Source organism: Lepidochelys kempii, chromosome 1, assembly GCF_965140285.1.
Source record: "Lepidochelys kempii isolate rLepKem1 chromosome 1, rLepKem1.hap1, whole genome shotgun sequence".
NCBI lineage: Eukaryota > Metazoa > Chordata > Testudines > Cheloniidae > Lepidochelys > Lepidochelys kempii.
In genome coordinates, this window is record NC_136380.1 from 292074164 (window position 1) to 292091865 (window position 17702).

Consider the following 17702-nt stretch of genomic DNA (forward strand, 5'->3'; position numbering starts at 1 on the left):
TCTCCCTACAGAAGAAACTATTACAACAGAAACAGGGCTTCTTTGTTCTATTTGCAACTTTGAATAAGACACAATTATTGCCCCAACATTTGGCGTTTTGCTGACCAGGCATATTTTAGCAAAAGCAAGGTTATCTTTGGTTATTTTGCTTTCTCTTAGCTATTGCTAGCTCTCTGACCTCTTGACCAAACTCTGGACTTTGAGCCTGTACACAAATCCATATATCAGGTTATTACATTAGCAATGGATTTTAACCCTTCAGTGAAACAGCAGCATTTTTGGCAATGATTCAAGAAATGTTTACAAAATTATGTTTTTAACAAATATTTGACACCTGGAGTGAGGAATAACAGAATTAACATCAAATGTAGCTGCACTTGGAATTTAAGAATTCTAATTCTGAGCACCTGGGATTACAGGCTCACCATAGTTACATTTCAAAGCAGATACTATAGAATACATATTAAACAGATTAAATACTTTGCCAATGATCTAACTGAAAAAAACTTATCACAAAACAAATTAAAAGTTGTATTACAACATCTGGCAATAATATTAAATATTTTAATTGCTACATTTGACAGAACTGGGATCTAGTGTGCCAACTGCCAGCACTGAAACTGTCTGACCAAGTTTTATTAGTAAAAAAACCCCACTTTCCAAACATTAACCTACCTAAAGGTTGTAGTAAGTATCTCCTAGTGTTGAATATTCTCGCTACTCCTGCCAATGTTAATACCCATGTCTCAGCCCATTGTTTCTCTGCTGTATCCCTTGAATGATGAATGAGAATATTGCCTCCTCCTGACTCAATCTTCTCTTTGTCAGCTGTCGTGGAAGACTCTCTAACCCTATCCAACAGGTGAAACAGAACCTACGATATTCAGAAAAAGGATGCATTGATTATTTAAGTCACATATTTCAACTTATGTAAATGTAACAAGGAAATAAAATTGCACACATTTTCCCCCTTTCCATGTCAAGTCCCAGAAAGCACCCTATTTCACCCAGCCTTCTTCGCACCTGTGGAGGTGCGGGTACCTGAATCAGCCAGCTGATCACATAAGTTGACACGTGGATCTTGAGATGATGAAGGGCTACTATCATCATGATCAGAAACTTTGAGAATATCCTTAGTGCTAATAAAAGACCAACACACTGACAATGCTCTTTCCCAGAGAAAATCTGAGAAACCTATGAAGTGCCTCTTTAGTAGGTATGTGCATTTGTCTCTCCTTTAGATTGGCTGATGCCCAGAGATCAATAGGTCTGAAGTGCCACGCAGATGGCATGTGTGACAGCAGAATCAAGCTAGGTATGATCATAGTGGAACATGAGTCCTACGGGGCACAAGCAGTCTGCCCAGGTTCTAGGTCAAAGGGATTTTCACACATAGGCTTGATTGGCTGAAGAGGGCCAGAAACAGAAGTGGCAGAAAAGCTAAGCCTTCTATTAGATCAGCCCAGTCACATGGATAAGGAATTACTTTTTTCCATGTGCTCTTCTCCGGAGAAAAGGAAGTTGCTTTAATTTTTTCAAGTAGAAACAAGATCCATGTCTTCCTTTCTATCTGAGGTAGAAGGAAGACTGGGTCTTTGCTGGCCATGCTGCTCTCACAAAGGGCACCAAAATTTTATGCAAAGGAATCATGCATCTACCTGTGTGGAGAGAGTAAGAATGAGCAAAACAACAGTCCAAGACCAGAGGACACAAACTGAAATACTGGTGTCAATTTCATGAGCACATTTGTGTGGAAGGAAAAAAAAAATCAAGATGATGTAAAAATGGTGATAAGCTAGCCTAGGGGCAGCACAGAAGGAAAAAGATACCAACTGGAAGCTTTAAAAAAGTTTAAGATAAAATAGTTGCTAGCTACTTTGTGTGTGTAAATTATATATTATCTTTTAAAATCGTATAAGAATTAAAACTGGTATTACAATAAGAACGTGTAAGAGACTGAGACTACCAAAATGTGGATGCTGTATTCTACAGCAGCTTTTTACTCAGTACCTTCCATATAACTGTGTGCCATGTTGAATGTTGAAGTAAAGTTCCATGGGCACCAATTGTAGAAAACAATGTCTGTCCAGCACTCTTTCTAACTGCAGGTCGTGGATCTACACACAGTTCCCCCAGCTTGGCATAGAGACAGAGCCAAAGGCAGTCAAATGGTGGTGCTGGGTGGAAAGGACGGTTTAAAAACACTCCTTTCTCTTCTGCCTGCTTCTGCAATACTGCTTCCTCTTTGTTCAGCTCTTTTTCAATGGTTTCACCTCTTTGGAAGAAATAATCTGAAATATTCCACTACAAACAAAAAAATTTAGGAACACATTTTATGTATGGAAAAATAAATATTTAAATACACATTGATAATTACTCTGATTGTGAAGGAACAAAGTGTTTCTAATTTTCCCATTTTAAAGTGTACTGCAAAAATGTCCTAAGCAACTCTTAGCTCTACTGATTAGAGAAGGATTACATTTAATTATTCTTAAAAACAGAATATCAAGAACTATATTTATTTCCAGGCTTCAGTTTTTAGGCTCTCAAACTGAATATACAAACTGAAATATCAGAAAAGGATTATTAAAATCTATAATGTTTCTACTAAAAATGTTGATAATCATAATATCTCTGCAACTCCATTCATTTTACATAATCATGCTTGTTACAATAATAATTTACTTAAAGATAAATTCTTATCACTACATTTACATTGACTTCAGTGGGAGTTTTATGAGAGAATGACATGCAGTTTCTGGCTTTTATCGGGATAACAGTCTAGGCATTAACTAGCATTAACAAAATTAATTAAATAAAAGCCACACTAATCCCCATTATGAATGCAAATGAAACTCACCAGCAAACCAATTGATGTTAGGCTAATGTTTAGTTCTTGATTGTGAAGTCCAAAGCTTCCTGCAACTTCAACAACTATTTGTAGGCAAGTGCATGGCATTGTTGGTAGGAAGTCTGTCACAACCAACTGAAGACACTGGAATGCAGTCCGTATTAAGGACTCCCTTGAGGAAATTGAAATAAGGTACATGTTATTTTTTTAAGAGGGTACAAATCATTCTATTGTTATGCACCAGGATGCAACATTACTATAGAAGGATAATCAGATTTACACACTTGCTCTAGAGTCAAGCAAAATTTGAAATACATCTAGGATTTGTCCCAACTGGGGAAAAAAGATGTTTGTGGGTTTTGTGTGGACTTTTGTTTTGCTGTTCTTAAGAATGTGTTAGCTAGCACATTCTAAATTCTAATGCAGAGAAGGCAAGTTGTACTTTAGCACGTTTGTTAAACCAACTGAAGCACAGGCTCCCCCAACTCTGCCAGCTTTCACATGCTGAGGTACAACTTGCTTGTCTAACTGGAGTTTTAGAACTTGTCAGCTAGAACATGCTAGCTAACATGCTATAATACATCTTTATCCTTGGCAAAATAAACCCTAAATTAGGTGGCAAGACTGAACTGGCCTGCAGAAAGTGGCAGGAAAGGAACAAACCAAGGAGGAATGGCAGGATGCAGCTAAGCAACTGGATGTAGCAGGAAAGCGTGTCTAACACTAACCCCCCTTTCTTCACTTTTCTTTTCATTTTACAGTGAAAAGTTGTGTGTGCACTCCGTTTTGTGGATGCTGAAACAACTGGTTATGTGGTACAACTATTTTATCTAATTGTCACTATGCCTATGGTGAGGCTACATGAAAGAAGATTTTCTCTGATTGTCAGAAGTCCTGATGACTGTATTTTCTGAGAGGTTTGAATAGAAATATATTTTAGGGTTTAGGCCAGTGTTATATGCTTCATTTTAAAGGAAAATAACTCTCTAATTAGTGATGTTAGTCTAGCTAGGGTATGATGTAACTGCTGTGCTGTAATGGTTTATCTTTGGAGTGTTATCCAGTAAAAAGACATCTGAAATTGCTAATTGTGTGTGTAACTGTCTTATGGCAGAGACTGGTACAGGATTCCTAAGAAAAGGAAAATGAATCATCTTGTAATTTCCACTTTTAATATTCAGAGGGTTCCTTTGGAAATTCAACTGTAAACTGTGAAAATACTGTAAATCAAATAGAGTTCTGTAGCACACAGCACATATAACCTACATAGGTTATACGTAGGTTATATACTATTGTATTCAAGCTTCACTCTGGAGCTTCCCTAGTATTTGACCCGGAGTTCACCATGCTTGGATTATAGAATTATATATAATTCTGGATTATGGCTCAATCCAGAACATAAATTCAGAGAAGGTCCAGAGTGTAGTCTGAATAGAGGTGCATCAGTTCTATAATGGCTGAGCCCCGTGAATAAAATGTTTGTTTTCAGTTACCAAGCGCTACAAGTAAGAAAAAAAACAGTTACCTATCTTTTGTAACTGCTGTTCTTCGAGAGGTGTTGCTCATGTCCATTACAAGTGTTTGTACACCCACATGCACAGTCATCGGAGATTTTTGCCTTAGCAGTATCTGTAGGGTCATCTGTAGCATCCCCTTGAGTGCCACGCTCATGTGTTGGTATATTAGGCGCTGACGATCCTATGCCCTCTCAGTTCCAACTCCGACTGAGGGGTCGGAGGGCGGGTAATGGAACAGACATGAGCAACACATCTCGAAGAACAAGTTACAAAAGGTAGATAACCGTTCTTTCTTCTTCGAGTGCTTGCTCATGTCAATTCCGTTCTAGGTGACTCACAAACAGTATCCTCGGAGCTGGGTTCAGAGTTCACGGTCTTGTGGCTTCTAACATTGCTCTACAGAAGCCAGCATCTTCCCAGGCCTGCTGGGTAAGTACCAGGGTGAAAGTAACTTAAAGGACTTACATTACACTTGAGTCCTGAGGGGGGCGTGGCCTCAACTGGAAGAGGTGGGGCCTTTAAATCAAGATTTAAAGGCCACAGGGCTCCAGCTGTGACTGGGAGCCCCAGGACCTTTAAATCACCCCAGAGCTACCAGCTGCAGAGGCAGCTGAATCCTGGGCCTCAGGGGTGAATTAAAGGGCTCGGGGCTCCGGCCGCTGCGGAGCTCCGGGCCCTTCAAATCACTGCAGGGACCCTGCTGCTGCTACCCTGGGGCTCCGGCAGCGGGGCTTAGGCGCTGCTTTGAAGGGCCCTGGGCTCCCTGCTTACTTTCACGTCTGGTAAGTGCATAATGGGACGAGAACGTGTGGATGAACAATCAGATGGCTGCCCTACAGATATCCTGGACAGACTAGGAAAACTGCTGAGGAGGCTTACGCCTTGGTTGAATGGGCAGTTACAATTGCCAGAGGTGGCACCTTTGCCTGATTGTAGCAGCAGCGAATGCAGGCAGTGATCTAAGAAGAAATTCTTTGAATGGACACTGAATGATCTTTCATCCTGTCGGCCACTGCAATGAACAATTGCAACGACTTGCGAATTGGCTTGGTCCTTCAATTTAGAAGGCTGGCGCTCTTCTGACATCTAGGGAATGCAATCTACACTCCTCCTCTGACTTATGTGGCTTTGGAAAAAAAGACAGGTAAGTAAATGTCGTGGCCTGTATGAAACTGCTAGACCACCTTGGGTAGAAAAGCCAGGTGCGGCTGCAGCTGGATCTTGTCTTGTAGAAGACCATGTAGAGTGGTTCTGAGGTAAGCGCCCTAATCTCAGAGACCCAGCAGGCAGATGTTATTGCAACTAGGAATGTGACTTTCCAGGACAGAAGGAGGAGAGAGCAGGAAGCCAGAGGCTCGAAGGGGCGTCCCGTGAGTCGTGACAGCACAAGATTCAGGTCCCATTGTGGAATAGGGTCCCTGATGTGCGGGTACAGACGCTCAAGGCCCTTGAGGAACCTGGCAGTCATGTCCTGGACAAAAACCAACCTACCCTCGAGCAGTGGATGGAAGGCGGAAATAGCGGTCAAGTGGACTTTGATAGTTGAAAGGGACAATTAGATGCAGGAGGTAGTCCAGGATCAACTGCAGCAAGGCCACTCAGGCCGAATACCTTTATCCGAGGTCCAACAAGCGAATCGCTTCCATTTGGCCAGGTAGGTTGCTCTGGTGGAGGGCTTTCTGCTGCCCAGCAGGACCTACTGGACAGTGGCTGAGCACTCCTGCTCCTCTGCATTTAACCATGCAGCAGCCAAGCCATCAAGTGCAGCGCCACCAGGTTCAGGTGCAGAAGACTGCTGTGGTTCTGGGACAGCAGGTCTGGCCTGAGCGGCAGCTGTAACAGAGCAGCCACCGAGCGGTCCAGAAGTGTGATGAAGTGCTGGCGTGGCCAAACGGCACTATGAGGATCACTTTCGCTCTGCTTGATTTTCATGAGGACTATGTGAATCAGCTGCACTGGAGGGAAGGCAAACAACAGAGCCCCCAACCACTGGAGCAGAAAAACGTCCAATGGGGAACCTCTGTCAATCCCCGTAATTGAGAGGAAAACGTGGCATTTCCAGTTCTGCCTGGATGTGAACAGGTCCACCTGGGGAATCCCCCACCTCTGGAAGATGGAGCTGAACACTTCTGAGTGCAGGGACCACTCGTAGCGAGATAAGAAGGTCCTACTGAGGTGATCTGCCAAAGTGTTCCTGGCCTTGGAGAGGTGTGAGGCTTCAAGATGGATGCCATGTTGTACACAGTAGTTCCAGAGCTTGAGGGCTTCCTCGCAAAGGTCAGGTGGTGTGGCTCCGCCCTGCTTGATATAGAACATAGCCGCTGTATTGTCCATCAGGACCTGGACCATCCTGCTTTTTAAGTGAACTACGAAGGCTTGGTAGGCCAGGAGAACCACTCTCAGCTCCCTAATGTTGAAGTGTAGGGAGTGATCCTGACTCGACCAATGATGCTGCATGCTGACATTGCCCAGGTGGGCTTCCCACCCTAGATCTGAGGCATCAGAGATGAGGGTCACCAATGGGGATAGAGCCGCAAAAGGAACTCCCACCAACACCAATGCAGGACTCTGCCACCAGGTGAGTGACGACAGTATGAGGTCCAGGACCCTGGCCACATGGTCCATGCTGTGTCTGTTGGGGACATAGACCAACGCCAGCCATATCTGCAGGGGCTGAGGCGAAGCTGCACATGGCAAACCACATATGTGCAGGCCACCATGTGCCTCAATAAGTGCAGGCACATGTGAGCAGTAGTAAGAGGATGGTCTTGCATTCATAAGATGAGGTCCACCATGGCTTGGAACTGAGCCGCGGGGAGGAAGGCTCTGGCCTGAGTAGAGTTGAGTACCACTCCAATTAACTCTATGTATTGTAGCAGAATTGAGGTTGATTTTTTTCTCATTTATTAACAGCCTCAGGTTGTGACAGGTGGAACAAACAAAATGGAGATGCTGCCGCACTGGATCCCGAGACCAACCCTTTATTTGCCAATCATCAAGGTATGGATAAATTTGAACACCCCAGCACCTTAGGTAAGCAGCATCTAGTGCTATGCAATTCTTGAACACTCTTGGGGCTGATGGGAGACCGAATGGCAATGAATGGCATGAACTGGAAATGGCATTAGCCCAGCGTAAAATGAAGGAAGCACCTGTGCCCTGGGAAAATGGAAATATGCATCCTTCAGGTCGAGGGCAGTGTACCAGTCTCCCGGATCCAGGTAGGGGATGATGGAGGCCAGGAAGACCATGAGAAACTTCAACTTTTTGAGAGACTTGTTGAGATGACGCAAGTCCAAAATGGGTGTGAGGCCCCCTATTGCTTTCGGGATTAGGAAGCAGCGGGAGTAAAACCCCTTTTCCTTTCATGTCTCGAGGGACTTCCTCCACTGCCCCCAGGCACAGGAGGGTCTCTTGGACTAGGAGTTGCTCGTGAGAAGGGTCCATGGAGAGGGATGGGAAAGGTGGGTGGAAAGGAGGGTCAGCCATAAACTGCAGGGTGTAACCTGAGAATATTACTTTGAGCACCCAACAGTACAAGGTCAGCAGAGACCAGGCTGACCAGAAAGGGCAGAGGCAGTAGAGGAAACCGTAGACCCTGGGAGGTGACCAGGGTGTCATCCTCGAGCACAACTTCAACATGACTGCCTCTGGCCTCCTTGGTTCCTGGAAGGGCCAGGCTGAGAAGATGAATGGGAATATGATGTGTGTCGCCGCTTAGACCCCTTGTCTCTATCCTTTCTCCTGTAGGTGCTCAGCTGGGGAGTCCCGAGCACCTAGACCATGAAGGCGGAGGGCAGAATGGTTTCCTGGACTGCTAAGGAGTATGAAGGCCCAAGGAGAGGAGGGTGGCATGGGAGTCTTCAAGGCCATGGAGTCTCAAGATCGTGAGCTTGGAGAAGAGCCCATTCCCCTCAAATGGGAGGTCCTGTATAGCGGCCTGCATCTCCTGGGATAACCTGGAGGACTGCAACCAGGAGCTGCACCTCATGGCCAACACAGAGGTGACCACCCTGGCCACTGAGTCAGTAGCATCCCAGGCCCCCCTTGCCACCACCGTGCCTTCATCCACTAAAGTGGTGAACTCCTGAGCTTGGTCCTGTGGGAGGGCCTCCTTGAATTTTTTAAGGGAGTCCCACAGGTTAAAATTGTACTTGCTTAACAGGGTCTAGTTGTTAGACATCCGAAATTGCAGGCTTGCCAAATAAACCTTTCTGCCAAGTAAGTCCATACAAGATTAGGGTTGGAAGAGACCTTAGGTGGTCACCTAGTCCAGCCCCCAGCTCAAAGCAGGACCAACACCACCTAAATTACCCCAGCCAGAGCTTTGATCAGTCTCTTGGAGTCTGTTTTTTGGCGTGCCACTGACTTGGCCCTGCCTGTCCGTTTCATTAATGGCAGACATGATCAGTGATGCTGCTGGAGGGTGCACATACAGATAGTCAAACCCTTTCAAAGGGAGGTAATACTTCTTTTCCACCTTCTTAGGAGCAGGCAGAATTGAAGATGGGGACTGCCACAGTGATTTGGCAATCTTAAGGACCTTTGGGTGGACAGGCAGCGTGACCCAGGCCATGGGAGGGTGGGGCGCGCCTACCCGTTTGGGAGGGACCCGCCACTGTTTTGTCTAGAGATGACAACGACAAGTGCACTGCTGGGGGAGGGGCGGGTTCCCTTTCCTTCTCTGGGAATGGCTCCTTAGGTGCTGCAGTTCGATGCGCTGCCTTCATGTCAGATTCAGTACCGTACCCCGACTCCATGGACTGCAGTACTGGGGGCTGTTTGTCCAAGTCCACCAAGGAGGATGGTGGGAATATGAGACCAGCATCACGGACACAGCCCACGGGTTCCAGTATGGCCACCGAGCGGGCCACTTTCCCCGCTGCCATGCCGTCTCTGCAGGTGCCACGCCGGCTTTGCGGCTTGGTGGTGAATTACCCCTCCTTGGAGGGGGGCTGAACTCTTGGTCTGAGTCCGACCATTGCCCTTCTGGTGACCAGGGCACAGCTGTCAAGGCCTGAGTCTGCTGACACTGGTCGGCAACCGGTGAGGCGAGGATCGGTGACTGCCCGACAAGCGGTACCGGGGGGATGGAGACTGGTGCCTTGACAGGGAGCAATCCCGCCCCAGTTGGGACTGACATCTGGGAGACCATCTGGGCAAGGGTGACCTGCACCACAGTGATCTTTCATGGGAAGCTTGCTGGTATCGGTGGTAGGGGGACTGGTGCCTAGACTCTGGTGTCCCATGTCTCGTAGGGGAGAGTGTGGTGCCAGGGTCCTAGGCTGCAGAGATGGCAATTTACACCTGCGGTCTGGGGACCAAGGGTGCACCACTGCCCTATGGGCCGGTTCCATGATTGGCTTGCCCTTAGGTGCTGGGGCCTTACCAAGTCTGGCATCAGGCACAGTCTCTGCAGTACCGGTCAGCCAACTTGCTCTTTAGCTGCCAGGGCCACTTCGGGCAATGAGGGCCTGAGGAGAAGCTGGGGTCCCCTGTTGCTCCTGAGAGTCAGATCCCGGGCCAAGCTTGGGGGGTCTGACCTCAGTGGTACCCCCGTGATGGGCACATGGTCTGACATATGAACTTTGCCTGAAGCCCCTTTCCCCTCCAGTACCAGGGGGCTCTTCTTCTTTTGCTGCTTCTTCGGTACTGGAGAGGGGAAACAGTGTCAGCAGTGCGCTCCACACCGATGCTGAGGTGCGTGGTGTGGGATCCTAGTGGGATGGCTCCAATACAGGACTAAATGCAGGCTCCATGAGGAGAGCCCACTAGTGGATATCCCACTCCTTCTGCATTCTGGGGCAAAAGCTCTTACAGATTCTGCACTTGTCCTTTCTATGGGACCCCCTTAACCACTTCAAACTGCTGGCAAGGGGGTCACTACAAGGCATCAGCCTGTTGCATGACAAGCATGGTTTGAAGCCGGGAGAAAGGGGCATGTCCCGCTCAGGGGCAAAGTCCCAGCTGGGACTCTACCTACAAACTAACCTAACATTTAACTTAATGGCTTACTAAGTACCTACAAACTATATACGAAGAAAGAAAAGGAGTACTTGTGGCACCTTAGAGACTAACCAATTTATTAGAGCATAAGCTTTCGTGAGCTACAGCTCACTTCCTCAGATGCATATCGTGGAAACTGCAGCAGGCTTTATATATACACAGAGAATATGAAACAATACCTATTCCCACCCCACTGTCCTGCTGGTAATAGCTTATCTAAAGTGATCATCAGGTGGGCCATTTCCAGCACAAATCCAGGTTTTCTCACCCTCCACCCCCCCACACAAATTCACTCTCCTGCTGGTGATAGCCCATCCAAAGTGACAACTCTTTACACAATGTGCATGACAGTCAAGTTGGGCTATTTCCTGCATAAATCCAGGTTTTCTCACATCCCCCCCACCCCCATACACACACAAACATATACGAAGAAGACACACAATGGGCTGTGAAGAACTGCTAATGCTCTTTGCCGATGCAAGACAAGGAGCTCTGACCAACTGTCCCAAGTGGTAAGGAGGAACTGAGACGGTATAGGGTCAGCAGCGCCTAATATACCAATGCATGAGCACAGCACGACCATCCGGATACTGCTAATGCAAAAATCTCTAACTACTGTGCACATGGGCACGCACACACCTAGAATGGAATGGACATGAGCAAGCATTCGAAGAAGAACTAATTTTCTTTTGTAATTTCAACATTGGATCAAATTACTGATCAGTAATATTTTTCAACACATATTTTTGTGTCTCCCGCAATGGCAATGCTCCCATACTAAATGCTTCAGAAGAATGCACAAGAAACCCCATAATGGACAATTATGGGATAATTTGTCTATAAAGGAAGGTTTTTCCCCTAATCCCTGTCAGTCAGTGGTTGGTTTATGCCTTACAGCATGTGGGTTTATATCCTTTGCAAATATTTTCTCTTATGTAGTTTATCTTATAAAAATAATGAGAATAACTAAACATCTAATATTTTTCTATTAAGTTCTTGATCTGAATGATATTGTGAAGAAATGAGTTCTGCATGTTAAATTATGCATTCTGTAAGAGTATTTCCTTTTAATGATTTTAAATTTTTAGCCTCTTGCTCTTGCACTATGAGAAAGAGTAAATAAGCACCTGACTTAAATTCTCTGTATTAAAAGTGTGGCTTATTTCTTGCCCTCTCTGCTTGTTTTTTAGGCTTCTAAACAGAGATTATTAAAATAAATTAAGATCAACACTATGTAGCAATTGCTCTATGGCCCAGAGGGAGAAACCATTAAACATTTTCTGAGTTTAGTTGCTAATATTTCTAATCTTCCAACAGGGTGCATATACAGAGCAGGGATATTATAAAGTAAGTTCTATCTTGATTGAGAGAATAAAAGGAAGGACATCTGTAATGAAGATATTTAGGAACGGAAATCATCTCAGGCCTTTTTCTTTATTGTTGCATGTATTTTCATAAGCTAGTGGAAAAGGCCTCCAAATTTCTCTTGTGAATCACTTAATTTTATTTTGTGGGACTTGGTCTCCTAAAATATTACAAACAAAAGCATGGCATGGGTTTATTCTGCCTCTAATAATCTGCCAGGTTTAATGTAAAATTTATCAGTATTTTTACTGTCAAAATTCACCATTAGTATCAAAATGTATTTAATTCCACAGTAATATAAAACAGTAACATACCCTGCATAAGTCCCTCTCTAACACACACATCTTTCAAAGCCCCAGCCTTTCCATAACATATATACTAATGGCATTGTCAGTACAGATCTGCAGATTTTCAAGTGAATTTTTTCAGTCTTTTGAAAGATTAATTCAGTAGAAAACTGACAATCTGTGCCTTTAGGCAAAGCTCCTTTTCGGTGGAGTCCAGCTATTTAGAACACAGAAATAACTAAAAAAAATTATGAATATTCGTAAATGGTGAGTTCTCTGCTCTTCTTATCTATATCAGGTTTATATCAACCACTTACCCTTGATCACTTCTGATTGCTCCCATGACACCGAGGATTAATGGCCAGCCAGGTCCCAGACTGTCACCTTGACTCTGCAAAATCTGTAATACACACTCCAGTTGTTTGAGCCTGATATCAGGATGAATAATGTTTGACAGTTCCTTCAATGGATTTAGCAAAAGCAACTGCAGCCTCTAAAAATAAATAGAGAAAACAGCAAGGGGAGTAATAACTAATAAACAGATTATAATGCATCCTTATGAAGCCACACAGTACAAATCTGCATTTTTTAAAGTGGGATTTTCAAAAGTGCCTAAAAGCCCTCAGTGGGAGGCTGGGCACCTAACTTCTTTTGAAAATCATTTTAATGTTTTTTCCCCTCCCTCCTTAAGATATTATATTTCCCAACAAATTTGGAGACACTTTTAAATCTTGCAGGTGAAGTTTAAACTCTGAAAATGTAAAAGTATATTAAAAGATTGCAAAGTATTATTTAAAAATAAGCATCAAACATGAACAAAGAGATGATCAAGATGCATCTCTCTCAACTATTCACCATTATGAGGGTTACCCTTTTAGACTCAAATGTATTTCAGCTACACAGAAACTTTGTGCAGTGTAAATGGAATTGTCATCTTGATAACTGCGAAGACATGCTAGGTCATTAAATTGAAGATACAGCTGAAGATTTTTTTCCAGATTCTTTCAACCTTTATACCATCTATCCCTCCTTTTTGGGTCTTTGTTTCACATAGTATCAAACACTTGGGCTTTGGCAGGTTTTGGGAGCTCATGGCCAAGAATCAGGAACTCTTACATTCTAACTCAAGCTCGTGCAATGACTTATTGTGTGACCCTGAGCGACTCATTTAACCACTCTATCTCAGTTTACTCATCTATAAACTGGGATTAAGAAAAATCACATTCCTTGTAATTTTGCTTCTTGGACAACAATTTCACAAGAGTCTCATTCATGAGTTTCACGCCAGTGTGAAACTGGTTGGGAACTTCCATAACCAAGGATCCTTGGAGGACAATATACCTCTATGCAAGCACTCAATCGTTCCCAGAGAGTAGTCAGCAGTGGTTCACAGTCATGCTGGAAGGGCATAACAAACGGGGTCCCGCAGGGATCAGTTCTGGTTCTGATCCTGTTCAATATCTTCATCAATTATTCATCAATATCTTCATCAATTATTTATATAATGGCATAGAGAGTACACTTATAAAGTTTGCGGACAATACCAAGCTGGGAGGGGTTGCAAGTGCTTTGGAGGATAGGATTAGAATTCAAAATTATCTGGACAAACTGGAGAAATGGTCTGAAGTATATAGGATGAAATTCAGTAAGGACAAATACAAAGTACTCCACTTAGGAAGGAACAATCAGTTGCACACATACAAAATGGGAAATGACCGCCTAGATAGGAGTACTGCGGAAAGGGATCTGAGGGTCATAGAAGATCACAAGATTAATATGAGTCAAACAGTGTAATGCTGTTGCAAAAAAAGCAAACATCATTCTGGGATGTATTAGCAGGAGCATTGTAAGCAAGACACAAGAAGTAATTCTGCTCTACTCTGTGCTGATTAGGCCTCAACTGGAAAGATGTGGACAAATTGGAGAAAGTCCAGAGAAGAGCAACAAATATAATTACAGGTCTAGAAAACATGACCTATGAGGGAAGATTGAAAAAACTGGGTTTGTTTAGTCTGGAGAAGAGAAAACTGAGAGGGGAAATGATAACAGTTTTCAAGTACATAAAAGGTTGTTACAAGGAGAAGGGAGAAAAATTGTTCTTCTTAACCTCTGAGACTAGGACAAGAAGCAATGGGCTTAAATTGCAGCAAGGGCGGTTTAGGTTGGACATTAGGAAAAACTTCCTAACTTTCAGAGTGGTTAAGCACTGGAATAAATTACCTATGGAGGTTGTGGGATTTCCAACATTGGAGATTTTTAAGAGCAGGTTGGACAAACATCTGTCAGGGGTGGTCTAGATAATACTTAGTACTGCCTTGAGTTCAGGGGACTGGACTAGATGACCTCTCGAGGTCCCTTCCAGTTCTATGATTTTATTATTCTATACATGCATCCTTACACCCCACAGAATAGGTGGTATATTCAAATTCTATTTGTGTTAGTGGGTCAGCCACTGCTCCCCTCAACAGTCAGTGTGATGATGGTATCTTCAGACTAGGGAAAATTAGTTACTTTGTAATTCTGGTCCTTTGAAGTTCTCTCACAGAACTGTTATTCTCCACATAGACCACACACCTGCCTCTCTTGAAAGTTTGGAGGTTTTTACTTTTGAGATCACGCATTTTTGCCGATATGAAAGTGCATAAGTAAATGTTTCATCCTTTTACACCAAAAGGAACTGACAGTGGATCACACCAGTGGACTGTACCACTTGCACTACAGGATTGGAAAATTCCCCGTGTGGGGATTGATGTACCTCACTATAACTCTTTGCCTGGTAACTCCCAGAGCTAATCTTGTAATCATGTAATGAATGCTGAGAGGATGGAATCTTTAAACTGTAATCTTTCACAGAAGTGTTTTGAAGATTAACTATTATTTTGTGCAGGGCTTATGAATCTTTATAAAAGTGCTAAGCATTATTTTTTTATTAGTATTATTATTATTATAATATTAAGAGGCATGAGATGATACAGGCTTTCATTTATTTTTCATGGTTGACAGATCTTTAATTTTTTACCACGAAAATCATAATTAATGGTTTTTTCCACAGTGCAGTTTTTCAAATGAAAAGGAAAGTGATACAGATTAGCAGTAGTTAATATTGACTACTGAGTCAACTTTAAATACAATGGGAAGGAGAAAGGAGGTCTTAAAAGAGAAGGGCAGAGGATCAGAAAGAGACATTCCATGCCAAAGTCCTAAAGGCTTTTATTTCTCAAACTACCCCCCCCCATTAAAAAAAACCTCCAAAACATTTTACCCTAAATGGAACAGTCCATATCAAATTGAAACAAAAAACAATACTTTTACGTTCCTCCATGTTTCATTTGTTATGTCATAGCCATCTATGCCCAACATATGCATTACTTTAATTTTTAGACAAATATACATTGAGTGAACTTAAAATTTCTCCTTTCAACAGTTGCTATTGTTCTGGTGATATAATTTTCCATTTCAAATATCAAATGACCAGAAGATTACAGGTCTCACCAGAACTTAGTCCTCTGTCAAAAGACACTGAACTTTTATCTCAGGCCTTGCTGGTCTGACTCCACGTGAAGGACTTGATTCCCTCAGTGCATTCAGCCACTGTCTAGCAGCACTCTGATTCTGTGGTCTAGTCTGTGTTAGCTCCAGCATACACCAATGAAGGACCATGGTAACATGGCTGCATCCTGCCTTTGGCAATTTCCCTAGGTTAGGGTGAATGTGACCAGCTCTGCCAGATTTCCGCTGGCTGAAAGTTTCCTCCCCCACGGTGGTTTTTCTCAGCTGGTCAGTCACTTTAAGAATCTGTTTCCTAAACTGAGTAGTGCCTAGCGGCCAGATTTAAGTAGAAAATCTTGCCTAAAAGATGCAAAGGATAAATAGAATCAAATTAGCAGTAGGAAAAGAAATCTGCATTGAAGTAAAATGTATTAAATAAAAGGTAGTATTTGAAAGAACCTAGTTTTATTACAGTTCTAAAAAAGAGACCTAAAATTTAAGTCAGAAAATATATATTGCCAAAGAATAAAAAAAATTATAGGGGCAGAGTAAGATAACAGAAAAGGGATATTCTTTTTTAAATTAAACACCAAAAAATGAATAAGAGACAAAAAATTTAAAAAACAGCTGAAGAGAAAAAGCCAAAGCATGTGTAGGAAAAAATCAGCTAACTCACTCACTCTCTCTCTCTCTCTCATATAATGGCTTTCTATAGAGAGAAAGGATAAAGATACAATTTATACACCAAAAGAATCTATCTTGTAATTCTGTGCCTTCTGTTAAAATTTTCTATATTCCTCTAACCATTTTAGAACTGTTTTGTACTCATGAGGGTGGCGCATGTTTTGTTCTACTATATGAACACAGTGAGTTAGCAACATCGTTCTTTATTCTCCATGTGTGACGGGAATAAGGCTGTAGCTGATCAGAATGCATGATCTCTGTACCTAACACACAAAGTTCCATCTGCAGTACTTATAAACTCAATAGTAAAACTGCTTTGTGAATGCCACCTGTTTGTTGAATTACCTCTAGGAAAGACTCTGATTTCATGTTTATTATGAATTCCAGAAAAGGAAAGCATCATTTCACAAAAACTTACTTTACCTGATTTTGTGATAATGGAGGGTCATGGTTAAATGTCAGCCCTGCTTTAATGAGAGAGGTTAACGCTTCTGCACCCCATTCTCTCATTCTGGAGTTTGGATGCTGGCAGACCTGAAGATACAGCATAGCCTTATTTAAAGCTACATTCATTTAAACCAAGATGATTTGTAAATTTTCACAATTCAAACTGGATATATAAACTATGTAGTGTTTTTAAAATAATTATATTAATCAAATATTAATTTACAAGAATAAGAAACAGCTGAAACCTCTGTATTTCACTATTTTTTCCTGTATTTCTCAATACAACCTGCTTCTGTCAATCAATTAGATGGTAAGGGCCTCAAAAGTTAAGACTAAGTTTAATAATGCTGAAGAACAATATATCTGTAGGAAAAGCTTACCTTCTGAATAAGGAAACAAGAGGAAGCAATAGGGAGAGAGGCAGAAGTAAACAATGTGAAAATCAAGGCAGTTCAAAATATAGTTTCACAAATTAAGTGAAAAGGCAATACATATAATTCTAATTTAGTTATTGGTAGCTTAAAAATGGCTTGACACAAAGAACTAAATTCTGCTCTAGAAGGTGTGCCTGTAACTCATTTTCATTTAACTTGGCCTTGAGCTGTTGTGAAACAAATACCCAGGTTCACTATCTATTTTTTAGTACAGCAAAAAAAATTCCTGAATGTAACAGTATGGAAGTAACCAATAAAAGCCAGCGTGTGCGTGTGTATGTATGTCTGTGTTTGGTTTGTCATACATAGAAATACACATTTAAATAACCATAAAATTATTGTACAAATGTTAGGAAATATAATGTGAAGACGACACTCCATTCTTCTTTCAAACCCTTGAGAAAAAGATAGGTATAATGCCATAAATCAATGAGACACTAAATTTTCACTGGCCTCTCAAAACTGACTTGCCTTTGTTTCTTGATGTAGCTCACATCAAGACTGCCCAATTCTAAATGTTCATTAATTGCTATTTGTAGTTCAGAGAAATTAAAATATTACAAATGCATACCATCTTCTGCAAAGCTGTGCAAACATACCATGAGCAGTTCTCCATGCTTTC

The 17702-nt window shown here is 42.5% G+C and overlaps 1 protein-coding gene and 1 long non-coding RNA gene across 12 annotated transcripts in view; one reads left to right on the forward strand and one right to left on the reverse strand.

The window, feature by feature from the left end:
• MON2 (MON2 regulator of endosome-to-Golgi trafficking) overlaps window positions 1-17702 on the reverse strand; it is a 157517-nt gene that overhangs the window by 51764 nt on the left and 88051 nt on the right. For 10 of the 11 annotated variants that reach the window (XM_073327927.2, XM_073327918.2, XM_073327921.2 and 7 more), the window contains 5 exons: window positions 16623-16733; window positions 12344-12519; window positions 2861-3023; window positions 2011-2304; window positions 676-874 (listed from right to left, as the gene is read on the reverse strand). In XM_073327927.2, the coding sequence (XP_073184028.1) occupies window positions 676-874; window positions 2011-2304; window positions 2861-3023; window positions 12344-12519; window positions 16623-16733 (943 nt within the window). The remainder of the gene's footprint in view (window positions 1-675; window positions 875-2010; window positions 2305-2860; window positions 3024-12343; window positions 12520-16622; window positions 16734-17702) is intronic. The other variant, XM_073327920.2, reaches the window with a different exon arrangement.
• LOC140905169 (uncharacterized) lies at window positions 4702-9594 on the forward strand. Its single transcript, XR_012156775.2, has 3 exons — window positions 4702-4797; window positions 7282-7368; window positions 8119-9594. It is a non-coding gene; the product is annotated as an uncharacterized LOC140905169 (long non-coding RNA).